The sequence below is a fragment of the Lissotriton helveticus genome, chromosome 9 (genome assembly GCF_964261635.1).
Source record: "Lissotriton helveticus chromosome 9, aLisHel1.1, whole genome shotgun sequence".
NCBI lineage: Eukaryota > Metazoa > Chordata > Amphibia > Caudata > Salamandridae > Lissotriton > Lissotriton helveticus.
In genome coordinates this window covers 681,956,130-681,983,865 of record NC_136070.1, presented here as the reverse complement: position 1 = coordinate 681,983,865, position 27,736 = coordinate 681,956,130, and the positions used below count along the sequence as shown (strand labels likewise).

At 43.6% G+C, this 27,736-nt stretch overlaps 1 protein-coding gene across 1 annotated transcript in view; it reads right to left on the bottom strand.

Annotated features, from left to right (window-relative positions):
- The window catches only part of LOC144783242 (zinc finger protein 862-like), a 69,109-nt gene that overhangs the window by 658 nt on the left and 40,715 nt on the right, over positions 1-27,736 (bottom strand). The window contains exons 2-4 of the mRNA XM_078662324.1: positions 10,420-10,521; positions 9,715-9,816; positions 8,540-8,583 (exon numbers count right to left, since the gene is read on the bottom strand). Coding sequence (XP_078518450.1) covers positions 8,540-8,583; positions 9,715-9,816; positions 10,420-10,521 — 248 coding nt within the window. The remainder of the gene's footprint in view (positions 1-8,539; positions 8,584-9,714; positions 9,817-10,419; positions 10,522-27,736) is intronic.

Here is a 27,736-nt window from a genome sequence, read left to right as displayed (position 1 = left end):
TGGAAAATAAGCCACAATCTTTCATCACTACACTCATCACTAGATGGATTGACTATTGCTGCAGCCTTCTCTTCTACCCCTATTCAATACATACCCTCAAAGAGTGCTTTCTTTGCAATGCCTAGCTCTCTAATATCCCCGATTCTACTGTTACTGTTCAGTCTGGAGATTCTAAGGTAGAACTTGTTACAATAGCCAATCCATGATTTTATCATGAGACCAATCAGTGCAGCTCTAACTGTAAAGCATCTAGATTCATTTGATTATTTAAGCATTCCAAGCAAAACATTATGGGGTATATTTACAAGCCCCTATCGCCACTGGAAAGTCACTTAACGTGGCTTAACGGCGCCTTGTAAATAATGCACCCTTTCACACTATACTTAGCGTGAAAAGGGTGAGCAATGGGTGTTGCGTTGGGTGTTCCACCGCCACACCCATTGCTTTTGACACTGCCCCCCATGTATAAGGGTGGCATAAATAGGAGGCAGCTCCAAAATTAAGACCAAGGAAAACCAGGTCTTATCATAGCAAAATTAGGAGAAATGCTTTATTTCACCTCGTTTTTGATGTTTCAATGTGTGCTTCATTGTGCAGCACACATAGAAAGAGCACATCACCCTTGATGATTATTTATGTGCAGGAAGGTGTCCCTTCCTGCACACAAGCAATCAATAAAAAAATGATGATTTTCAACTTCTGCACGATGCAGCACACATAGAAGTTTCAAATAGCCATTTGGATTGTTTATGTGCAGGAAGGGATAACTTTCTGCATGTAAACAATCATTTCCTCAATGCAGGCACCTTTGCACTAAGGTGCAAGTGTGCCTGTGTTGGCGCTAGGCAGTTAATTTAGTGCCAGTGCTAGGGAAAATGCAGGGATGTGCTTTATCTTTGTAAATATGGCTCATTCTTGCATTTTCGGAATGGCAGAGTGGGACGATAGCATTTTATGCTTAACGCCACTCCATTCCCTTGTAAATATGCCCCCTTGTGTTTTTCACAACATTAAAAACACAGGAGGCACCTACTCTTAAAATGAACAAGATCATCCAATGTTTCTCAATAAAATATTTCATTATTGCCCCAGGTTAAATCCGAAGAGCAATTACTCTAGGGACAATATTAATGTTTAATTGTATTGCTTTATATTTTTATTTCAATATATCCATATCTTGAACAAACATTTATAAAAGGCACAACTGGCACGTGTTTCGCAACCGTGTCTCTTCTGCAAGTTTTATTCAAGATAACTCATGCATCCATTGATAAAGCACAATTCCTTATTCTTCTATACTAATCTAGACATTGCTGATATCCGTTCAGCCTAGTTTTTTTCTGTTATCAGGTTTTCAAAAAGGCATTCTAAGCACAACATAGGCCATCATTATGATTAGCTTATGTTTTTGACGATCCCTGCATAAACGTGCTTGCTCAGGGATCAGAATAATGGGTTTTAGCACTCATTACTGCATTCCCTCAATTTTGCTCAGGTGAATTTTGGAAGGTTAAACATGCCAACATTTACCAGCGTACAATGCCCTGTAAATACTTTTACATTGTTATTTTGTTGTGCAAAACACTAAAATCCGCATGTTTCTTCCCACTTGAAGGGGAAAAAATCGTGATGGTCGTTCTTTAAATGCCCTACAAATACCAATTCCTGGGGTATAGGTGGTTGAAGAGCTAATGTTTTATAGCTCACCTAAGGTTTGGACCCCTCGTCTTGTAGAAGGTGAAAGAAAGATTCTTCACATGTAGGTCTGCTGTAGAAATGTATTAGACCTTCCAGACACATGACTGGCAGAGCACAGGACAACCAGGTAGCAGTTAGCTTCAAAACAATGACTTCCAAATTAGTACAAAGAAGTGTTCGGCATCACACACACATGCGCACACACACACACACACACACGCATGCATGCGCACGCACATGCATGCAATGTGCACACGGACACACAGACACCCACCTCCCTCTAATGCATTAGCTCTCAGTATTTTAGACACAAGCTCAGACATACAAGGAATGGGGGGACACAGGTACTACACATCTCTCATTCTTACAAACAGTAACATAAATAATAGTAATTTGCACATGCTTACAGTACCCAGACAGTCATTCACAATCAGTAAATCACAAACATTTTGAAGACAGTCATTCCAATTAGCACCCTGTTACACTCTCCAACACCCACACAGACACGCAAAAACAACAAACAATAGTCAAGGTACATCTGTGAGGAGTAGAGGAAAACATCACTGCCCAAAAATACATTAGGCTCCCATGACCTCAAGTCAAGCAAAACAATGAGACAACAAGTAGGATGTGGCTAACCTTGCACAAAGTCACAAGTCCTGCGAATCCTGTGACTTCCTCGGACATGAGGCACAGTCCTGAAGAAGTGTTATCCTGATACCCTCTGGAGATGATGTAGGATTGCATCATAATCATGCATAGTCAGACTCAAATATACTCTGTTGTACACTTTATATACTAAAGGGTATTTTTTTAAAGATATATATATTTAGAATGTGATTAATAATGTTACGTGACAAATTATGTATTAACGTGACAGGGAAGAATAACTTAAAATGTTGAATTGTGAAATACTTATTAGGATGTATACAACTTATGTTTAACGTTTATACATATCATCTGAATTAATCCTGTGTAAATGCATTTGCACTAAGATTCATTACATTTATTTGTGCCTTGAGCAGTTACATTTATTTTATGTGCAGAAGGGTGCACATACTCTGGAAACCTGTGCACTTGTTAACTTAGCAAACTAGGCATCAAGAAACTTTGGTTCAGTTGCGGCTCCCATTATGATTAGAAATACAAGTTTAACCTTCAAGCATGAAATGTACGCTGCTGAGTTGTTTCTATTGCAGGTGTGGATAAGCCTCACTATTTATAATAAAGGGGGTTTTGTTAATAGATAAAAGAGTTGGCCAAGGGAATTGCAGTAATATGCAAGTAGAGGAGTTCTCTTGGGAAGGAGTGGCCAAGTACGAGAAGAGATAAAATGCTATCTGGATGAGAAGGGGTGCGGAAGTATCCAGTTGTACCAGAGGTATGGAAATTTCCAAGAAGAAGTCACATGATTCGATGGCAGATGATAGTAGGTGCTGTGTTTTTGTTATGAAGAGAGTCCATCTTGGATTTCCTTAGGGAGCAGACTTATGCTACTGCTTGCGTGGCTTTAAGCTACTCGCCCCATCTTCAGAGTGTTTCTACTGAAGACTCTGATGGCTGACACCTTTCTTTTTCCTTAACCAATCATGCCTTTATTTAATGCTGTAATTTAAGGTTGCCCTACTAAAGTAGTGTTGGGAAAGTTAGGTTACTCATGCTTGTTAAAGATAATCATCTGCTGCAATTTAACCTTAATTTTTTCTTTCTGATCACATGCGTCATTTTCTTAGCGTTAGTCATTTGCTTTGTACTATATGGGGTACATCTCTTAAGAAGATTTGGACTTACTGTGACCTTTTTGTACTTTTATATGATTTTATTGAGAATTATCTACATTGACTTGTTTCTAAACGTATAATTAAACCTACTAAACTCAGATCAAAGAGTTGAGTGGATTAATGTGTAGCCATGTTGGTTGCACTGTATTGAAATGATGACCAGTGATTTGATTCCTTTCGCCGCTCACTCTACTAGAAAGACCTATCATCTCTGGAGGGAAATTGTGTAAATGGGCCAGGAATTTAACACTCCCTATTGCCCCATCCTACATTCATACACAGAGGCGATATAGTCACAAACTCCCACTCTTGCAATTGCCAGGGCACAGAACCATCAGAAGTCCTTCGACAAGGGGATCATTCACAAGCCCACACATTCAGATCAGAAATCAAGAAGAGCATGGGTATCTGTGGTACATCTCAAAACATACATTACCCACCTCCGGCACAAACCCTGTCATTACAACAGCATGTATACAAACATTATACAAATTTCCACATCAAACTACACATGATTATAACAAAAATAAATGACACAAACACCTCATGTTTGCATACAATCTCTGTTCATACACAAATCTAGAATAATACGCAGTCTCCATATGTTTAACAGAAATCTGGACACTTATACAATCTCCATACATACAAAACAAATCAGAACCCTTGCATAATCTCCATAAGTGCAATGCAAATCTAAAACTGTATACAATCCATTTATGCACACTATGTAACACACAATTGTACAAATTCCCATATGTATATCATATCTAACAGCACATGCAATAAATGCAGTTAAACCCACATGTAACCATCAGTCACACTATTCGTAATGTGTACGCAAACTCCAAAGGTACACCTGTCCTGCAGGAGGTACTAGACGTCTTTGCCATCGATTCACGCAAAAATAAAACATGCACACAGCACATGAATGGCTTCAGAAAATTAACACATCTGGACTTCTATTGGCAACACGACATGCAACATACATGTGCAATCAATTACATGTACCACACTTTCCCAGGGATACTCTACACACTTAGGTAGCTGCCTCCCACACAACAGTATATATAGGTATACTTAGCACCAAAAACATGCATTACCCGTTGAACATAAATGTCATTATTTTTCATTCTAAACATATCACTTATAACAGAGCAATACGATAATCACACACCTCTACACTGGTGCTTTCTAAGGAGTAGTCCATCCTCTCATGTATAATGAAAAAATAAGACCCTTTGGATAAAAATGTTTACTTTTCTTTAAAAAGCACTTCTGTTTCTGGGACTGCTTCCCACTAGACTACTTTTCTTATCCTTTATTATTTAAACAGGCATCATCAGGCAGCATCAGCCAGCCAGCATCCAGGCTCAGGGCTACTCACAGTCTATTTCCTCTCTTCAGCAGCTAGAAGATACACATTCTTAGTCACCACTGTACTTTTTCACTTACAATCATCTTCTCATTCTACCGCACAGCTTTTCTCTCCGCCATGCACTGCAAAGAATTCAAGCTGGGAATACTCTGGCGCGTGTATGAGAACAGAAGACTAACTTGCTTCAACGTCTGTTCTGCCATGTGACTGTACACTAATACCATCTCGCGCAGGCTTCGATGGTTGATGATTCACACCATGGACCTGAAAAATTACCACTCCGGTCGTCTTGCTCATGGCTAAGTGCACTGTCTCACAAATGCCACATATTGGTAGGGCAGGTGGGTTTTTCTCTGTCATCAGCAGCTAGATACTGAAAAAACAAAACAATAATAAATCGCTGCTGCTCCCACAGCACAATGTTCTAATGTTTCAATTGTTCAGATGACAGGTCAGACTGACCTATAAGGAAACCAGGTAATGCTAGATGGGCTAGTCTGACAGATCTGTGGATGGGACGTTTGTAGGTTGAGCATCAGCGCGCATGTGCTGTCTGCAAGACCTGCTGTCATCAACAATACCACTCTATTCCCTCCTGCTATTCACCATTGGTCAAACTCTTGCATCGTTCTTCTTTACTGCCTCATAATTGGTGCAGACAGCGATACCTCACTTCCCTTGTTCAGCAGAGGAGCACCGGCTAAGTACAGTATTGTTACCCTTGTAGTGCTTTTCTGTTAGTTTAAGAGAGCAATTTTTTTCCCGCTTGGTGCCGCTTTTTGCCCAGTTTATTCAGCAAGACTCTTCAGACAGACTCGTATTAATTTTAGGCATGGGGAGAGTAAGTAATTTGTCCGCAATTACAGGATGTTTGAGCTCCTGCCTCACTTAATTCTTGTTCCCCAGCTTCATAGCCGTCCACTTTAGCCATTAAGCCACATCCTCCTAACGCTGTAAACTAGTATTTGCAATGCAATAGATCTCGCATTTGCAAGAGTTTAAGCTATTAGCATTGTAAATGACCGTGCCTTTTATGTTTTAAAAACCAAAACATAAATGAAAGGCATTGTCATTTACAATGCCAATAGATCAAACTCGGGTAAATGTGATACCCATTGCATTGCAAATGCTGTTTAGCATTGGTGCAGCACAATTTTGGCTACACCTTTACACTTCGCAATTTTATAACATGAACGTGCACTTAGAACAACATTAAAATAAGTGTTGCACTTGACATCTATTTCTGGAGTGCATTTACAGTATGATTAGTGAATTTACTCAAACTATGGGGCACATTAGCAAGAACCTCCTTAAAATTATCGCAGTTTTAGCGGCAGAAAACTGCCGCTAAAACGGTGATAATGGGCTTGCTAATATGCGTTATAGAATTCCAATATGAGCCCAGGTTACATGTGCAGGACATCTAACCTTGGCTTCTATTGGAATTCTATAACGTTTTTTTGTAGCAAGTCCATTATCACTGCTTTAGCGGCAGTTTCCTGACGCTAAATCAGCGATAATTTTGACGAGGTTCTTGCTAATATGCCCGAATGTGCTTTAACCGTATTAAAGGAGATGTTAATAAACGATCCTTACTCAGTGGATATGTACTTACAATAAAAACAAATTCATTTTACATAATGTGTGGCTTAATACATTAAATTACATTTACTGTTTAGAAGATAGCATAGAAACCATCCTCGTATGTGTAGAATGTGATTACTCTAGAAACGACAAAGGCTTATGTAATGTATGTACTATTGTTTCATATATTGCCTTAAATTGTAGTTCTTAAACATACTTACACGCATACCTTTAAGATTTTTTTGAATACCACATGTCATATGAATCTAATGTACTAACATTTTACATTTATGTGTGCTTGCATGTGCATACGCATATTAAATGGGTACCACTGAGGTAATATTTGGCTTGAGTAGGCCTGTTCCCTATGCTGCATAAAATACTGTTTTCCATTTTTTGCTAACATGACTTTTCTCGCAGGTATTCACACACATTGTTATTTGAAGAATAGATACATTACTGTACTAGTGATAGAAGGAGAGCGTCTGAGAAGAAGACCTTGATGAAAGAACATGGAGAGCCAGAGAGTCAACTGAAAGGTCTATTGCGCAATGTTGTCACTTAGCCTGAGAGAGAAGGGACAATGTCATTTCCATGTGCATTGTGCAGTCTGTAACGTGAGAAAGGAGAAAGACAATGGACCCCCGATGATTCGAAAAGAGGGGCATTACCTGAATGATTTTAGTGTGAATATTTGGAGGTTACATGGCCTAAGGTTACCACACCTTTCGCTGGACTTTGAGAGATTTAGACCTGTATGCTTTTTTTGATTCTTTCCTGAGTGTGGCTTAGGTTACCTCTTACTTCCCTGATCCAAGAAGATTCTTGACGAAGCTTCTGCAATGCTGACATCTTCCGGCTTAATTTTACTGTCCTGTTCTATTCCCATTATGGAATTTCCCTGATTTGTGAGATCATTTGGGTTACAGACCTATCCTTTTAGCTTGGACTCTAATTTAGGAGATTTTAGATTTACCTATGTAGAGACGAGAAAATCTGAGACTTTTCTCTGAGCATTAAATACTTTTGCTAATCTTTTGTATTGCTGTGACTGAACTTGTTTGCTTGTAACTGGTCCATCTAAACTTCTTTAGTAGGTTAGGCTTCCCAGTGGTTATTCTGTAACTTTATTGTGTTGTGCTAAGAGAGCTGTACCTTAACTTGATTGCTCATTTGTAAGAAGCCCTCTTAACCATAGCTACTGATTCCTGGTCATTATTGTGTAGCCCAATGTGGTACACTGTTAATTGAACTTTGATTTATGTAATGTTAACTCTCATCACCTATCAGTCGGGGAAAAAGGTCTATCCGAGGACCAATGGTAAAAAAGTGGGCCCAGAGTGTTGGATCGGCAGTTTGTGGGCTGTTTATTTAGTAGTTTGTGCGTTAGTTTTATGGTCAGGTGGGCCGTTTTTGACTGATAAGTTTTGTGATATTGCCACAAGCATTGCCTGCAGCAAACAGAAATGCATGCAGTCTCCCATCCTTTGTAATAAGAACCATGCAGCGTGTCTTTACATGTTAAAAACTTACCTGATTTGCAAATATGGATCACTCTGGGCCACTCTTGTTTAGCTATCTGGTTCACTAATGAGGCTACTTTTATCTTGGTGGCCTATTTTTTGTCCCAGACTGACCATGACTACCTATCAAACTCAAATTGAGCCCCAACTTGGAATATAATATAATATAAAAAAAACACATTTGCAATTGCTGAGAACTGTTGATCAAATAAGGGGCTCACAAAATCTTTTCTTACCAAGAGACCACAGTACCTTCAACTCCAGTTGGTCAGTTACCGGTGCTCTGGGCTCGAAATTATTCCTTTCGTGGAGTCAGTCCCTGTAAACTGTTCACCCTTTTGCTCAGTCTCTTCATTTCTTACTAATCATGTTCTGTCACAGCAACTATCCCTACAACTGTCCAGGAAACATCTGTCCTTTGTTCACCAACTGACACTTCTTGCATCTCCTCAGTTGCAGATCTTAAACATTTGCTGTACAGTATACAACTTTATCAATGTTCTGCAACGCTTTCAGTCATATGCCGGACCTCCCAACTACACTCTCATTGCCCAGCTACCCACTATGACATCACTTACCAGTGGATTTGAGGATGGGAATTTGAAAACTAGCTCTTTCTCATCTTGGGACACAAACAGAACAAACAGATCAGTTGCTCCTACAGAGCTTTTCTGAATCTCCATTCAGACACACATATATAACATTCTGTGTCACCATCATTCACTCTCAATATTTGAGAAACCAGGCCAGACTTACAGGGAATCGGGACTCACTGGATACTATACCCTTATCTAGTTATGGCCAATAAAATACGTGTCTCACAGTGCACAATAGCATACAATGGTACACTATGTTTTCTTATCTCGTCTTCAAGTCTCTGCATTGACCTGCACATTCCTACTTGCAGACAAGGGGAAGGGTCCTCTTGCGTGGCATTTTTTTCACCTGCCACTTGGTCAGAAGAAGTTATCTTCTAGAAACTTTATTTGCAACCTCTGTCATAAAAGGTTTTGTAGAGGTACTGAAAAGAAATACTCTCACAGTACTACTGGGATGTGGCAGCACATGATGGCAATGCACCCAAAGCAATTAGCTAGGGCTAAACTCGAGAGGGAGACTCTAAGCATGTGCCATCATCTGGGGCTGAAGCCTTCAGCAGGAAAACAAGCACCACCTCAAGTGGTGAAGCAGGAACAGGATATTAAACCAGTGTAACAGGATATTGTAGTAACAAAGTCCGTAGCCAGGATGTAGTTTAAGTAGATTTATTGAGACCAGTTACAAGTAGTTAAGTTGTAGAGATACAGCCCCACCAGGAGCAGACTGCCTGCTACTCAGCCCATACTCCAACTGACACTCAAGCATCCAGGCACCCAAACATTTCATTCAAGACTCTCACACGAACATTCCATGCATCACATTCACACTGGCTGAGCAGCTAGGGAGAAAGTAAATAGATAAATACAATACAGGTTACAAAATACCTTCCCTTCTTCCACAAAACAAAAATAGAAACCACAAAGAAGAAAAAGGTACAAACAAGGAGAACCCCAAGAAATACAAAAATAGAAAAGTGGAGGAAAAGCATACTATTTCTAAGAGTTTTCTCATGAAAATAAATGTTTATGGAGTTGTTTTTGTTGTGTAAATATTTTTACTAAATACTTGTCATTTTTTTTCTAGTAATTTTTTTTAGTTTTTCACTCTTTTGTAGTGTATATTCAACATTTTGCCATGCAAGCGGTGAACTCACCTCCCTCTTTCTTAGAGTCTACAGGTGAACCACCTGTGCTTTCGGAAAAATGGTTCGATGCCTTTGAGCCATATTTAGGAGCAATAGGGGCATTGAGATATGCTGCAGAAAGAAAAAAAATCTTATTACTTCACTCTTTAGGTTATGAAGGTTTCCTTTTCTTGTCATCGCTCACGTACATGGTGATGCGCACACCATTTATTTCACAGCGATTTGTTTTGCAGCGCCTGCATTAATTATGATGCTCATCACACGGTGATGCGCACATCATAATTTTTTTTTTTGCATTATCTACAACCTGTTGTTTTCTATAGTGCTCATTACACGGTGATGTGCACACCACAGTTTATTTTGATTTCCTTTTGGAGCATTTGTTATTCACATATGTTTTGCAGCTCTTAAATATACTTATTTGCGCATCTTGCGACAATGTATACACCATAAAGGTTCGTTTCTATTGTGTTTCTCTTTACCTTTGCTCATCGCGGTGATGCGCACACCATAATTTTTTTTTTACAGTACCCACTATTTTCTCATACTATTTCTAAGAGTTTTCTCATGAAAATAAATGTTTATGGAGTTGTTTTTGTTGTGTAAATATTTTTACTAAATACTCCTTGTCATTTTTTTTCTAGTAACTTTTTTTTGTTTTTCACTCTTTTGTAGTGTATATTCAACATTTTGCCATGCAAGCGGTGAACCCACCTCCCTCTTTCTTAGAGTCTACAGGTGAACCACCTGTGCTTTGGGAAAAATGATTCGATGCCTTTGAGCCATATTTAGGAGCAATAGGGGCATTGAGATATGCTGCAGAAAGAAAAAAAATCGTATTACTTCACTCTTTAGGTTATGAAGGCCGATCCATTTTCAAGCATTTACCTGACCTTACTCCTGAAGAAAGCAACGATCTTGATGAGTTTAATATTACTGTTTTGAAACTAAAGAAACGGTTCGATAAACAACCCAGTCTTATTGTTTTGAGACATAAGTTCTTCAAACGAAAACAAAGCGAGGATGAAGATGTCGATACTTATGGTTCTGTTTTAAGGTGTTTAGCTGCTGTATGTAAATTCAAAAATTTCACCGAAAAACTTTTTAGGGACCAATTTGTTTGCCAATGCAAGGATAAGAATATTAGGCAGAAACTTTTCTCATTATCTGATCCCTCCCTTGATGAAACATTAAGGATTGCCAAAAGCATTGAAACCTCAATGTCTTCTTTGAAACAATTTGAAGACAAGCCTACTGAGAAGACCAATGACTCTGTCAATGTTGTAAAGAATGTTAAAGTCACATCTAAAGTAAAAAAAAAAATTCTAAAGTTTCTCCCAAATTCAACAAACCTGATCCTAATCTCTGCATTAAGGGGCTCATTAGGATCGCGGATTTCCCGCATCCTCTGGGCCGGTGGAAGCCACCGCCGGCCCGGAGGATGCGGGAAAACCGCTGTGGATGCCAAATTAGGATGGCTGGTGGGTCTTTGAATCTGTCTGCCGCTTTTCCGCCACGGAAAAGCATTAACATGGCTGGCGGTGTCTATCAGACACTGCCAGCCATATTATGATAGAGTAGAAAGTATGCTTTTCCACGGCGGCTTTTTCACCGTGGAAAAGCATACGGACCTTCACTTCAGGGGCCCGTTGCGGGCCCCCTGGGTGAAGGGGGGTGGGGGGTGCACATGCAGGGGGGTACCATAGGTACCCCCCTGCATTTGCGTGAACAAAGCGGCAGGCACCGCGTGGTGCCTGCCGCTTTGTGCACGCAAATGCCGTGCATGCATTTTTAACATTGCGGCGGGTGCAGCTTGAAGCTGTACCCGCTGCAATGTTAAAAATAGAGGATGTGACCACCACCCTTGCGGTCACATCCTAATCTGCATGGAGGGACCGCCGCTGCCCCTGCGGACGGTCCCTCCTACTCTATGGTGGCGGACGGACTCAGGTCCGTCCGCCATCATAATCGGCCCCTAGGTGCGGTAATCCTCCCTATGGTAAAAACGGAAAGTGTCCTGCTATCTCCTTCATATGTAATTATTGCAAGAAAGAAGGACATTTTGCAAAGGTTTGTCTAAAAAAAAGATTATTAAAAAACCTGTGGCCTGTGTTGTAGAATCGGATGGTGCAAGCGACACAGAAATTGTTTCCGTTATAAGGGAAGGGGGGGGTGAATGTATTCAGATTGGTTCAACATCAGAGGTAGTCGAGGGTGACCCCTCTAAATGTAGAAATCCTATTGTCGACATTGGTATTGGAGATAAAACTATTCCATTGTTGGTTGACTCTGGTGCCCGGATCACCATGATCACCAAAAATTTGTTTGAGGAAACGTGGGGTGACTCCATTAAGCTTCTCCCTGCTGATCGCTCAACTGTTTCTTACGAGGGATGCAAGATTGATCTTTCAGGATATTTGGAAGACAAGTTGTATTTTAAAGGGAGGTGTATCAAGGGACAAATTTACGTTGCGGTGAAGGGTCTGAACATTCTTGGTTGGTTTCACAGGGTTTATTCTGAATGATTGTGAGACCCGGAACCCTCAAACAAGTTCTAGTTGTTGATTGTTGCGATGATATCACGCAAAAGTGGAAAACAAAATATCCTTCTGTCTTTAGCAATTCTCTCGGAAAAGTTAAGGGTTTCAAACATAAAATTGTTGTCAAGAAAGATGCCACTCCAGTCAAACACAAGGTCAGGGGTGTTCCTTTTAGTGTTAGATCTGATTTGGAGAAGGAATTAAAGGAGCTATGTGCCAAAGGTATTATTAAACCGGCTGAGTCATCTTTATGGTTATCTCCTTTGGTAGTTGCCCGCAAGAAGAATGGTCAACTTAGGGTTTGTGTGGATTTGAGGTCCCTTAATTGGGAAATTTGGATCGATTACCATCCCCTTCCAAAGATCTCTGACCTTTTTGCAGCCACTAAGGGTGCCAGATGTTTCTCCAAATTAGATTTGGCAAGCGCCTACCACCCGGTTGAACTTCACTAAGACTCAAAGTATCTCACGGCATTTGTCTCCCCTTTAGGCACTTATCAATATTGTAGGATGCCATTCGGACTGGCCTGAGCGGCGTCCGTTTTCCAAAGGATCATGAATAATATTCTTCGTGACTTAAATTCTGTTTTAGTGTTTCAAGATGATGTCTTGGTATTTGGTAATGACAATTTTTCCCATGATGCGACATTGGATAAAGTTTTATCTATTTTTAGGGATAATGGTATGGTACTCAAACCCGAAAAGTGTGAGTTTTCTTGTGACAAGGTTGAATATCTAGGCCTTATCATATCACAAGAAGGGGTCAGTCCCAAATCAGGACTGTCGGAAGCAATTTCTAATGGTCCTGCCCCTATGGATAAATCAGGAGTTAAATCTCTGCTTGGACTTTGTGAGCACTATTCTAAATTTGTTCCTGATTTCGCAAGTATCGTTAGGCCCATTAGTGCACTGTTAAAGAAAGGGGTACCTTTTGAATGGGGAAAGGACTGTGAGAGCGCTCTTGAACTTGTTAAACTGGCTTTAGCCCGTTGTAAAGCTCTAAAGCCGTTTGGTCCTGCCCATGATTGTTTCATAACTGTTGACGCTAGTCAAGTAGGTTTGGGTGCCATGTTGACACAAAAAATAGATGGAGCAGAACACACCATCGCCTTTGATTCCAGGGTACTCAGAGGGGCTGAACATCAGTATTCGGTTATCGAGAAGGAACTTCTGGGATGTTCTTGGGCAATAGAAAAATTTTGCTTAAATGTATGGGGCAAGAGGTTCACTCTTCTCACAGATCATAAGCCCCTTGTAAACATTCTTGGTGATGGTATGAGCAAGTGTTCCACCCCAAGGATAGTTAGGATGGTTACCAAACTGTTACAGTTCAACTTTGAAGTCAGGCACATACTTGGCGGACAAAATTTAAGAGCTGATTTCCTGTCTAGATTTTCGATTAGTGATAATGACCAAGAGAATGTTATGTTTGACGCTCTCATTAATGAGGTTTGTGAAGATTGTATTGTTGCTGGTATAGATATTCCTTGTCACAATGTAGGATCTTAGGAAGATTGGAGATCAGCCATTTTGTTTGATTCTATTCTTCAAGATGTTTGTGATTTGGTTGCCAAAGGTTGGCCACGCGAGAAGGTCCTTTCACCTTTACTTCAACCTTTTTGTAAATTCAGTCAAGAATTAACTATTGAAGACGGCTTGTTACTGAGAGGCGAGAAACTTATCCCTCCGTCTTCTCTCAGACCTGGTATTTTAAAACATGTACATGAAGGACATTTAGGTTCTACTTTTACTAAGCGTCGTGTTCAAGATGTCTTCTGGTGGCCTTCAATGGATGGCGAAGTTGAGAATATGGTGAGAGATTGTGTTGTTTGTTCTTCTTCTGGAAAGTCATTAAAGGTTAATACTCCTCCTTTGAAACCCATTGAATGTCCTGATAAGCTGTGGGTTAAGGTTGGCATTGACATACAAGGTCCATATGATGTCCTTAGTGGTCACTTCGAATACATCTTAGTTCTAGTTGATTACGCATCAAAATGGCCAGAAATAAGATTGGTTAAGGAAGCTAATTCTAAAGCTATCATTGCCTTTCTCAGTGATGTTTTCTTGAGAGAATGATTTCCTGAATTTGTAATATCAGATTATGGAACACAGTTTGTTAGTAATGAATTCCAAGGTTTTCTCAAATCTGTTTCAGTAAAACACATCAAGAGTTCTCTTTATCATCCTCAAACCAACGGTCTCGTGGAAAGAATGAACCGGGTAGTTGGGGATTGTGGGAAGTGGGCAAAACTTGGTCATCATGATGTTAAACGAGCCCTTGAAGATATGATGTGGTTTTATAGAACTACACCTCATTCTATCACCAAGGTCTCTCCGTTTGTGCTCATAAGAGGAAGAAATGCCAACACTTCTTTTAGACCTGGATGGATGAGGAATTTACTCAGGTCTACTACTAGCGTTGATGAATTGATGTGTAAGGTCAAAGAAAATGTAACCAATTCACAAGAGAAACAGAAAGTTTGGTTTGATAAAAATAGAGGGGTCAAAATGTCTTTTCTCAATGTAGGAGATTTGGTTAGAATTAAGTCTCCCGTTTACACTAGGAAGGGTGAAAGTAAGTTTGGTGAGCCACAACGTGTAATTAAAGTTTATGGAAATGCTGTACAAGTTGAAAGTGGGCACTGGTGGAATCTTGGGAATGTTTACAAAGTTGTTCGCAGCTCTTTGTTGAATTTCACCCAACAAAATGATTCCACCCTAAACAATGATGTTCTGAGTTCTAATCAACGTAGTGTTGATATACCTGACACCATACATTGTGTTTCGACTACTACTTCTCCGCTAAATTATGAAAAGGTAAGGAGAAGTTCGAGAAAATTTATTTTACCTGTTCGTTTTAAATAATGTGTTATTTTTTTTGTGTATTTCTTTCTTCTTCTGTTTTCATATTTTGTTTAATTTTGTTCATTTTATAGGACAAGGGAAGGTATGTAGTATGTTGTACTCAGTCAAATTTGCTGTAGTACTGTGGAATGTTGTAGTTGCTTAGTTACTGCTGTTGTTTAGAGAGATGGAATGTTATGCATACAGGGAGACTCTCAACTGCTAAGCCTGGTGGAGCATCCTGACCTTGTAATCTGAATAAATCTGCTAAATCCGCTTTTGCCTCCGGTCAAATTACTACAGTGAAGGAGAAGCAAAGAGAAAGTGAACCCAAACATGAAGGGATCATAGCAAATATGCCAAGAAAAATCAAGCATGAGCAAGGAAGAAAATACACCGGATATATGCAAGAGTAAGTACAAGAGATAATGAAATGAAAGGTTAAGACCGAGGTACAAGAGAAATGGAAAGAAAATTCATAGGAAATATACAAGAGATGTACAATAAGTACATGCACAAAAATAAACCATGTAGAGAAGATGTACTGATAAAACCCACTACAAAAACAATGAGACTTGTACCCATTAAAACTACATAGATGGAACTAAAACCCACTACAGACTGTGACGATGGGACTAACACCCACTACAAAAACAATGGGAATAGTACCCATTAGAACTATGTAGATGGGACTAAAACCCATAACAGTGAAAACTGTGTTGACTGGGACTAAAACCCATCAACTGTGATGAGGAAAGAAAAAGTACCCCACGGTCTTGTGAACAAGGTTCACAAGTACCCAAAGCTAACCCTTTTAAGTTAGATCTGGGAAGGTCCTACGTGAAGCAATGAGCTGTTACCCACTAGAGAGTGGGGAAGGAAACAATTCCTTTTGTTTATATTACCCTCACACATCCTAGTGGTGTCATTCTTCATTATCGTGTCACCCTGACGCCTCGTAGTCATGGTGGGCTCGACCGTATTCCATGGAGCTCTTGATGAGATGTGGCCAGGGGGAGTTAAAGATTAATAATACGCCGACAGATCCCAGTGACCCTTTATTCGTGGAACTGTCAGGGATATTAAAATACACCCTAGTGCCAACAAGTTTCCGTCCTTCTTTTGCCAAAGCGGTCCTGGACTTTCTTCAGGGCAAAGAATTAGATAATCCTCCCTGGATAGAGTGGAAAGGGGAGTCCCTATCCTGCTTTTATGTCAGTGCAGATAGCTGCTCCTGAGATGGTAGTGAACGATATTTTATCTTTAATTTATTCTTACTCCATCTGCAAATAAAAGAAAGAAAAGAGTTCATAGTGCAACATTGTTGTCAAAAAACCTCACTGCTTCCCATATATGACATGCTTCATAACTACACCCGTGCTGTCAAACCTCTAGGGTGAAGGGAACACATCACTCAACATACCAGTTTGTTATGTATATCCAATGTAGTTATTATTACCACGTACAACTAGATGTTAAATATAGTGTTGTGGCGACATGATCTGCATTCTGTCGCTAACCACACTCTTGTGCGTGCCGAGTCTCAGTGTGGAATCATACCTGTGTCACTCTCATCAAACAGCATCAAGCTGCAATCAATCATCTTTTTTTTTTTTTTTTCATGTCCTCATTTGCCACCTAGGTTCTAAATATGCAATCAATAGGTTAACAAGCAACATGCTGTCTCAGTTTACTTTAAACTGGTAGGAACAGAAACGGAATGTAGACCTCATCCCTCAGCAATAATGCTTCAATCAACAGTGATCGCCTAATAAAACCTTACGGAGGTTGCCAGAATATAGCCAGAATACTGATACAGGCATCAGAGCACAGCTATGCCCAAAAGGGGGGATTGATGGCTTAATCATTGGACCTGGGGAAGAAAAAAAAAACAAAACAGTTTCTCAATGATCCCACTTCAGAAGATGCCAGAAAGATCTTTTAGCTGGATTCCCAGCTCTAACCAGGTCTAACCTTGAGACCTGCAGGGCCGAAGCGTACCAGTCATTAATAGAGGGAGGTAGGGAGTCCTTCCATTTCATACATATCTCTATCTTAGCAAGAAGAATGGAATAAAAGACTAACTTCCTCACTGACGTGGGAGCCCCTTCTAAAAGACCAAAAATTACCAAAGGGAGGTCCAGAACAACATAGAAGCCTACTGATAACGAAAGAATCTTACTTATGGCTTCCCAAAATGAGAGCAGGCGAGGGCACTCGAAGAACATATGTATGTCAGATGCGGCCACCAGACTACATTTCGGGCAGGCCACCATGTTGCCCTTTGTAAATTTAGAAAGTCGAAGAGGAGAATAGTAAGCCCTGTGAATGGTGAAAAGATGGTTTCTGCGTAACCAGGCCGGTTTAACAGTGTCCCACAGCATTCTACATGATGTACTCCAAAGTTCTTGAAGATTCGAGTTGTTCACATGTGCCGACCAAAGCTCATCTGGTAACACAAAAACACCATCCATTTCCTCCAAAATCAGATTATACCAAGATGAAATCTCTTTCTTAGCAGGAGGTTTGTCGACTAAAAGGGTTATAAGGTAGCTGTAGCCACCTAGGGGAAATTTGCATCCTCGAGAGGGCAGTGCAGTATAAGAGCGGAACCAGCTGGATATTTGCAGGAATTTAAGCCTAGCAAAATTTGGGCCTATCCTATTGCTCAAACACTCCCAAGAGAGCAAGACCCCATCAACAAATAAATCTCCCCAGATCTCCATCCCTGCTTCTTTAATAGGCACTGCAAGTATATCCCTCAACCAAGCGGGACTGTCAGGAAGATCCCATAAAGGTGTCATGCTACCATAGTACCCTATTTTAATAGACTTAGATAGCTGAGCCCAAATTTTGCCATTCCTAGTAAGATCTTTAGTTTAATTTTGTTTTTTAAAACTTGGGGTCCCCAAATTTGAAGAGAAACCCTGACTGGCTAACTCCCTCTCCCTTAAGCAAAATAGAGTACAGAGTCCCTCCTCCATAATCAGATGGCTTCTTTAATAACATTCTGGCATGAGATAGCTGGAACGCCCAGGCATATGCCTGGAGGTCAGGGGCAGCAAGCCCCCCCTTTTCCCTGCGCCTCCTAAGCTTTTTCCAAGAAATTCTTGGGAGATGTTTATTCCAGATAAAGGTGTTAATTTCTGCCTGTAACTTTTTAATTAAAGACGGTTCAAAATATAAAGGGATAGTATTAAATAAAAAAGTAATCTTGGGGAGAATGGACATTTTGACCAGGTTAACCCTTCCCAATAGTGACAGAGGGAGATGTGCCCAAGACTGAAGTAACTTACGACAGTCCTTTTCAACCTTTGAAAAGTTTGTTGTAGCAATCTGGTCAATGTCCTCTACGATATCAAGGCCCGGGTACCTCATCCTATTGCCCGGTCGGATATCTGGGCTAATTAAGCTCTGGTCAGTGCTCCAGGTCATCATCTCGGTCTTTGAGGCATTGATCTCATAACCGGACACTTCCCCAAATTCCGAGGCCAGCTTAAATATTACCGGAAGGGCCGTATGTGCCTCAGACGTAAAAATGAGAGCCTCATCGGCGTAGAGGGCCACCTTTCTCTCCCAACCCCTATACGTGAACGCCTTGATATTAATATTGTCCCTCAAAGATTGGGCAAATGGTTCAGCATATAGATCGAACAGGAGTGGGGAGAGCGGGCAGCCCTGCCGAGTTCCCCTCGAGATGTTAAAGGGATCGGATAGAACACCATTAACAAGGACACAGGTACTAGGGCTTTGATATAAAAGGCTTATTGCCCGCCGAAATCCTCCTCCCACTTTGAACTTAGCCAGGGCTTCCGACAGGTACAACCAGTTGACCCTGTCGAAGGCCTTGGTGGCATCCAACGTAAAGACCGCCAAGGGAAGGGACTCCAAAACTGCCAAATCTATAGCCCCTATTAAGTCAAAGGTTAACTCATAGAGCTGCCGCCCCTTGACAAACCCCTTCTGATCAGGATGCAATATATTCGGGGCGACTAGGGCCAATCTATTAGCAAGTATTGAAGCGAATAGCTTGTAGTCTACATTTAAGACCGAAATTGGTCTATACGAACTACATGCCGTAGACGGCTTCCCTGGTTTTAAAATTAGCGTTATAGACGCACAGTCCCATGACTCTGGGGGGCTCAAGCCATCTAGTAAGATCTGATTGAATAAAACTACCAGGAAAGGAACAAGTTCCTGCTTCAAAGCTTTATAAATTTCTGCCGGTAGGCCGTCTGGCCCCGACGCCTTCCCCCTTTTGGCATTCTGAATGGCTTTCCTAACTTCTTCTTCCGAGATTTTGCTATCCAACATCTCACTCTGCTCAGCAGAAATGACCGGGAGGGTGACCTTACTAAGCCAGTCTTTAATAATGTTAGGATTCAAGTTCTTATCCTCGCAATAAATAGTTTGGAAAAATTCTCTGGAGGCTGATCTAATATCAACATCTAAAGAAAGAGGGACGTTATTGACATTAATCAGCTCGATATTATTGCAGACCTGATCCGTTTTAGCTTTCCATGCCAGTAGTTTCCCGGCTCCCTCCCCATATTGAAAATGTGCGAGTTTACTGGCCTCCCACCTCTCCTGTATCCGCTGGTTAAGAATCGATGCTAGATGTCCCTTTAGGGAAACCAATCTTTCACGCAAAGGTGTTAAAACCAGGTCCGAGGCGGCGGGGTCAGCATCAATATCTAGCTGGATCTTAGCTATATCTGCTTCCACTGAGGTCACGGCCTCTCTATATTCCCTCCTTCTATAAGTCACTTTACCCTTGATGAGGCCTCTCATAAAGGCTTTGAGAGAGTCCCACACCACTCCGCTACCCGCCGAACCTACATTTACCTTTATAAAATGAGTCACTTCAGTCTTAAAATACACAATGTCGTCAGGATGGGAAAGTAACGAACGATCAATAGACCAACCTCTGACTGATGCAGTAAGAGGGGTTATCAGTTCCAAAATTACCGCCGAATGGTCGGATAAATGTGGTGGGAGATATTTAATGTCTCTGACGCAGTCAACCAGCCTCTGATTAATTAAAACAAAATCTATTCTGGACTGATGGTGATATTTATAGTTCCTGAAAGAGACGCCCTGCTGTTTACCTGCCCTTAATCTCCAAATGTCCACATACCCATACTGCTTCATTGCATTCAGCAAGAAAGATCTTGATTTCGAGGGGATCCGGGACCAGTTATTATGAGATTTATCCAAAACCGGATCTAACACAATATTAAAATCGCCAGCAAATATTACAGGCTCGGGGAAAGACAAGAGATGGGAAAAAATTACCTCCAAGGATGATGAATCGTCTTGGTTGGGGCCATAGTACCCAACCATTGTAAGTTGCGTGCCCAGAATAGAGAGAGAAGCAATAACCCGTCTACCAGCTGGGTCCACCTTAAAATCTAACACTTTAGCTTTTAGACGTTTCTTAAAAATAAGTGATACCCCTCTAGAGGATAAAGACTGAGAGGTGGAAATTGCAAAATCAATCCACTTGTTCCCCTTAACTAGTGTGTCAATTTCAGCCTGGATCAAATGCGTCTCCTGGAGGATGATGACCTGTGCGTCTGAGTCACGCAAATACTGCAGTAACTCTCTGGCCCTAGGTTTAATAAGTAGGCCGTTGACATTCCAAGATATTATTTTTAATTTATCCATTAGCATTGACCCTGACACCCCCCAACCTTAATTGGATGCAAGTGACATCTTTTGCTTGACCTACGCCTGTATGATTTGGCAACACATCATACAAGAAATTTGAAACAACGTCATGAATTAAAACACAAACTTGGCAAATGAGGAATTTTTTTGTTGTGAAATTTTTACCCCCCCCAACCTCCCCTCTGAACCCGTGCCCCCCCAAACTCGTCCCCCCTCCCATGGAGAACCCTTGGTGTATCTAACCAGATCAAGTCCAGTAGATGGCACCCCACCCGAGGCTCCCACTACTCCTCCCAAAACCTGAATTAAATTTACTACCAAAGTGAACTAAGTATACCGCAACCCTAGATGTGTAAATTCCAGAGAGAAGGAAAGACTTATTTTAGATATTTTTATAAATTTACATTTCAATTCATTTCATTTTATTCTTTTTTTTTTCTCCCCTTTTTAAGATAATAAATATATATATCTACGATTATATGTTGGTGCTCACACTCTTTAGTTATACTTTTTGTTAGGCTGTGTAGTTAAAGGGCCATACCCTAATTGTCTGACGCCTTATTGCCCAGATCTAACAGAAGCTCATCAGCAGCTTTCACCGACCTAATGTTGAACATCTTATTATTGTGCATCACCCTTAGGGCAGCCGGAAACATAAGTTGAGCAGTAGCACCCAACTTCCTAAAGGCGTCTAGCCGCCTGCCAAACTCCCACAGTTTCTCCAAAGTAACCCTTGATAAATCAGATCTAATAAGGAAAGAAAACCCCTTACCAGGTAGGGTCTTTTGTTTAGGAGCTAAGTTAAGGATCTGCTCTTTAAAGGCATATGTGTGGAAGTTGACAAGTATTTTGCGAGGCTTGGACCTTTGCGGGTTCCGCCTAAATGGATCTCTATGCACCCTTTGAATATCGATAGCCAGCTCCTCCAAGGATTGATTCAAACACAATGAGTCTTTCAATAAATGGACGACAAACTGTTTGACATCAGAACCTTCTGATCCTTCTGGTATATTAAGGATGTGAATATTCCCCCTTCTAGGGTTGTTCTCTAACACCTCCATCCTCTTTCCTGAGTTTTACAATATCCTGTTCAGCTTTATCCAAATGGACCGACATCACAGCAACAGTCTCTTCCAACTTCCCCGTCCTTGATGTTAGTCCATCAATCTTGTTATCAAGGGACTCGCAATAATTCCGAATCTCCAACTGGTTTGCTGCTGACTCCTCGAAGCCCTTTTTTATATCCCGGGATAGGGTAGAGAACATTGCCAGTAAAGATGCAGCCGAAATACCAGACGCTGAAGCTCAGGAGCTGCAATCAATCATTTTGTTTAAACAGCAAAACACCCATTATAACTAGGGCTCCCGGTTTTATGGTATTTTTTTTTGCCATTTCCGTCTGTATTTATCCATATTTATTTTCTGGGCATTTTATCTGTAGTTATCCACATTTATTTTTGCCACAAGCAAAAGTTGATGCTGCTGCTAGTATTTTTTCACATTTATTTAAATTGACAATGCACACTTGCACTCGGTTGTTATTGGCCAACACATTATATTCATCTGAAAAATTTTCCATTTGCAGAATGTCCCAAATACACTTAAAAGTGCTATCAAAGGCCATTTGTGTCAGAGCCTTGCAGTTTTCTGTCATCGGCACAGAGTGCCAAATCCTCTACCTCACTGAACATCGTACTGCCCCACTGAGAGAAACACACTGCCTTCTGCTACAACCAAATTGCGCCCCGCTATAAACACCTGGAAGCAACTCAATTCAAATTATGCACTATACTAGAGTAATATGCTACCTGAAAAAAAGTAATAGTGTCCTGGAAAAAAAGCAAACACTCACAGATAATACACCATAATGCTTTTACACTCATTATTCAGAAATCAATGAGTGTATTTGCTTTTAAAAGCTAACGACATGAAAATAAACATAGAGCTTCACTGGCAAACTCTGAAAGGTGGCGCTAATGTGTTTGGGTGTAAATAAAACCAAACTGGCCACTTTGCGACTACTCTGTCTTGTTTTATTTAGTTATGTATTTATTGCTTGCATCTTAAAAGCCTTTTTCTCTCCTTCTGAGGCATCATTTTGGTGTAGAAAAATCCAGACAAAGACTTTTGGATCCATTTCACAGAGGAATAAATGACAGAAAGGAGAGGAAAGATCACGGTTTTCTACAAGTGAGGAGGAGCGCAACAGAAAGAGAGGGAAGAAGAGGAAGAAAGAGGGGGAGCAGCAGAAGTGGACACTGTCCTTGTGTTGTCCAGTAAAAAGGAAGAGACCGCAACTGTTATGGGCTATGCGGTGCAGCCACAAACTCTGCATACGCTCTAGTCTGTGGCGTAGAAAGCCTTGTGTTTGTGGCCAGATTGTTCTTGCAGCCACACATACACAGTGTACTACTCTGCAGTCTGGCCACAAACTCAGCAACACTCCACTGACGTAGCTAGGCTTTGGCACACCAGGGGGTGCTGGCATTCGATTCCTGTTTTTGCCGCCCCAAAACTGCATATGCCACTGACGCCAGCCCCACCCCCCTCCCCTCTTCCCTGAGGAACCTTACTTGTGTTTATGAAAGGCTGCTGCAGAGCTCACTACAGGGGATGAGGGGAACCCAGGAAATGGATGGGGCATCTACAAAAACGTTTCATGTTACTGTAGGCAGGCACAGCCCTGGAATCAGGAAGAGGGCTTGTCGAGGCAACTCTGCGGGGAGCATGGCAAAAGTATTTTCCTGTTTTTACATATAAATACAGACAAAGAAAAACTTGTTTTCCTTCTGTATTTATATGTAAAAATCCGTTTAAACGGAAAACCGTGAGCCCTAATTATAAGTAATCTTTTACCACGACTACCATCACCCCGCATACCGACAAAACACAACTACCATTACTCCACAATGCCATTACAACACATGGCATTACATTTTATATGCTTTTACCACGCATGCTTTTACAACGAAATTCATTGTAAATGCATGAATGGTAAAAGCATATGTTTTTTATATGTAAGTATAGGGTTTTGGTTTTGGGGTGTAGGGCTATATGTTTTGCAGGTCAAGGTTAATTTTAGGGTTAAGGGTATGTTTGGGTTTTGGGGTGCTGGGGTATTTTTAGGGATTAGGGTGTGTTGGACCCAGCCTCATGGCGTGGTCCTACCCCTCCAGTATGGCGGGCCCAGGACGACATCGGCCCTCCATCGAGCCATGGTCACCCCCCCGGGCATGACCCTACATGAACTACCGACGAGAGCAACCCCCCTGGCAAACCACGGCTCTCCCCCCAGGAACATGGCGTGCCCTGCACGCCCCACCACTGCCGGTCCGGCCACCACTCCGGATCACCTCTACAGGCCCGACTCCAGCTTGGGCCCATCACGTCCCAAGCATGCGGCCTCGCCCGACTCCATCTTGGGCCCATCACGTCCCGAGCACGTGGCCTCAGCCCCGGCCAAGGCCCCAGCGAAGCCCCGACATCGAGGCACCAAGATCCCCCCGGGTGGTAGAGTGGCCACTCAACGGATCCAAGAGGAGGGGAGTTTCGATGGCCCTCCAGCCGTCCCCGGACGCCTGGTATCGATCGCCCTCCGGCCTCCCTGGGCGCTGGCTACACCACCCTGCTGGGTGTCTGGACACCACCATCCCAGCCCCTCTGACCCCCAGGCGCGAGGGTCCGGACATCAAAGGACTCCAGTCCTATATCTGGGCCAGCCCTGGAGTAGGACGGCAGTTGTATCCTGGAGTCAGGAGCCCTGCTGACGCTGTCGCGGCTGACCCTGAGAAGAACTCATTTCCCTGAAGCCTGAAACTATCTTTGGAGCCTGCTGGCGCTGCCGCGGTCCATCTTAGCTGAACCATCCCTGGAGCCTGCTGGCGCTGCCGCGGTCCATCCTAGCTGAACCATCTTTGGAGCCTGCTGGCGCTGCCGCGGCCCATCTTAGTTGAACCATCTTTGGAGCCTGCTGGCGCTGCCGCGGTCCATCATCGCTGAACCATCTTTGGAGCCTGCTGGCGCTGCCGCGGCCCATCTTCGCCGAAACCACCTCGAAGCCGGCTGGCGCTGCCGCGGCCCCCTCTCCGTTAAAGACCACCTGTCGAGTCCTGCTGGCGCTGCCACGACTCGACCTCTCGGAACCCCCCGGCTCGAGGATTGAGAGCTGTGCGCAGGGTATCCCTTCCTTCACCCGTACTGAGACTGTCCCGCTACCCTGTCCCTTATTTACGAGACTCTTCAGATCCCTCGATCTGCCTGTACATATTGCTGAAGACAAGCAAACGTTATTCTTGATAAAGCCTAAGAACGTATCCTCTTGTGTGGTGTCCATTTGTAGTGGTGTGGTTACTCTGCTGTACGATCCTAGGAGAGGACCCTCACCCAGGAGGCCTCTCGATAACGCTCGGCTACTTCTCGACGGAGGGGTGGACCTAGGGGTGGTCAGTCAGACATCTTCTGCCTCCCCTGGGTTCGCCTTTCTAACATTGGTGGCAGGCGGTGCGACCCGAGCCAACGCAGATCGTACAGAGAGTGATTCACCCGCTACAGATAAAAACACACCGCGACCATGACTACTCAAGAAACCAGACCGACTGCAGAATTCCAGAAAGAGGAAATGGAAGAGTACAGTCATAAGGAATTGAAACAATTCTGCAAAGACCTGGGCATCGCTACCACTGGCCTAAGCACCAAGGAAGACTTTAAATTGGCCCTGCAAACATGGGTGGAAGCCGGAGACACGCCACCCCAGAATGAAGATAACCCGGGCCGGAACGGCCGCCCAGAGACCGACGCGTCCCCAACGGGGGAAAGACCCGCAAACCTAGACACGGGCCTCTCCCACGAAGATGCCTGAGAACGAGAGAGGAACCGGCTCCACGAACTAGAGCTGGCCCGACTCCGGCTAGACGGAGAACTACAGCTGGCAGAAAGAAAAATAGCCCTCGAGCAACTACGGCTAGAAGGAGACCTGGAGGAGAAACGGAGACAAAGAGACCTCGAAGAAAAGAAACTCACGTTCGAGCATGAGCGTGGCTTAAAGGAACTAGAAATCAAGGCCAAAACGAGTGAGGCCAGCACCTCCGGGGGCAAGACCTCGCCCCCTCCTGTGGACACGAAGGTGCACATACCCAAGGATGTCGTCAAAGAGTACTATAAGAACGACGACATCCAACAGTGGTTCAAAGCCTATGAAGTAGCCATGACCGCCCATCGAGTGCCCCTCAAGGACTGGGGCGCCGGCCTGTGGGGGAAGTTCGTCAACGAAGGGAGGGACGCCCTGCTAGAGCTCCCCGATGCCGAGATGACCTCGTACGAACACATGAAAACCGCCCTCCTCATTCGCTACGGACTCACCCCCGAAATGTACCGGCAGCGATTCCGGGACTGTAAAAAAATCCCCGGTACCACATGGGTGGAATACGTGAACTTTTATAGCAGAGCCTTCGAGGGGTGGATCAAAGGCAGTCAGGTCACCACCTACCAGCAGTTGGTCGACCTCATTATATGGGAACATCTTTCCAACAACTGCTTCATTGAACTCCAGCAGCATCTCCTCGACAGCAAACTGACAGAGCCACGAAAACTCACTGTCGAGGCTGATAGATGGGTGAGCACCCGAGTCCCCCGGAGCCCGATGGGAGACTACGGCCGGGGATCCCCGGGGAACCACCGACCACGAGGCGGCGGAGGAGGCCCGAGCAGGAGCCGAGACGCCCCCACGGGGTCCTCCCCTACCTCCACTTCGCCAGCCCTGGGCCGAAGGGGGGCCCCTCCAGCACGACCGGGGCCCCGCCCGAACGTTACTTGCCACAGATGCCAGCAGCCGGGTCACTATGCTAATGATCCTCTCTGCCCGATGAACCAGCGACCCGGCACCACCGGTACTCCAAACCGCCAGATCGCGGCCGCCGCCCTGGGTGAAGAAAGAGGCGAGGAAGAGGACAACGACCCCAAGCCGGCCGAGTGGGAGCCCGCCGCTATGTCCTTGGTGTGCCTGGGCAAAAGAGACATGATCCCCCGAGCCCCGATCCCAGGCAACACCCAAAAGTACCGCCAATGGATCACCATTAATGGACACCGGGCCGAAGCCCTCCAGAACACTGGAGCCAGCGTGACGGCGGTCCGCTGCCATTTGGTGACCCCCGAACAAATTTTGCCCAACGTCCTGTGCCCAGTACGGTCGGCGGACAACTCCGAGAGCTTGTGCCAGATGGCCCGTATCCCCTTTGAATGGGGAGGAGTGTCGGGCATGCTGAAGGTGACCGTCCGGGACGATGCCCCAGTGGACTGCCTCCTCGGGAACGACCTGGAAAGTTCCCCCTGGGCCCACGTTGAGCGGAGAGAGCATCTGGGGATGCTAGGCCTTCCCGAGTGGGCCTGTGTGACCACTGGATCCATGACCGCCCGGGCCTCCGCCCGAACGAAGACACCCCGCCTGAAGAACCTGAGTGGCCCGCACCTCTGCCGCCCACCGTCCCCGAGGCCGTCGACCCAGAACCCGGGCCCCAGGGACCCGGCCCTGAAGACCTCACCGAGCTCGGCCACCTTCCCGAACTAGCCCAATGGCGCCAAGAAGGTGGCCCCACCTGCAAGCAGTTCCGGCAGGAACAGAAAACGTGTCCCTCCCTCAAGGGAATTCGACAACAAGCCGCCACGCAAGCCGCCGGAGACCCATCGGGGTCCCACTGGGTCTATTAGGACCACGATCTCCTATACAGCGAGTAGAAGATTGCTGAACTGGGGGCCAGCCGAGTGCTGGTGGTCCCCCTACGATTCAGAGACTTCCTCTTGAACCTGGCACACGACGTGCCCCTCGCCGGGCACCTGGGGCAGAACAAAACCTACAGCCGCCTGGTGACCCATTTTTACTGGCCAAAAATGCGCAACGATGTAAACAACCACTGCAGAACCTGTCCAACCTGTCAAGCCAGCGGGAAGAGCGGGGGGAAAGTCAAGGCCCCGCTCCAGCCTTTT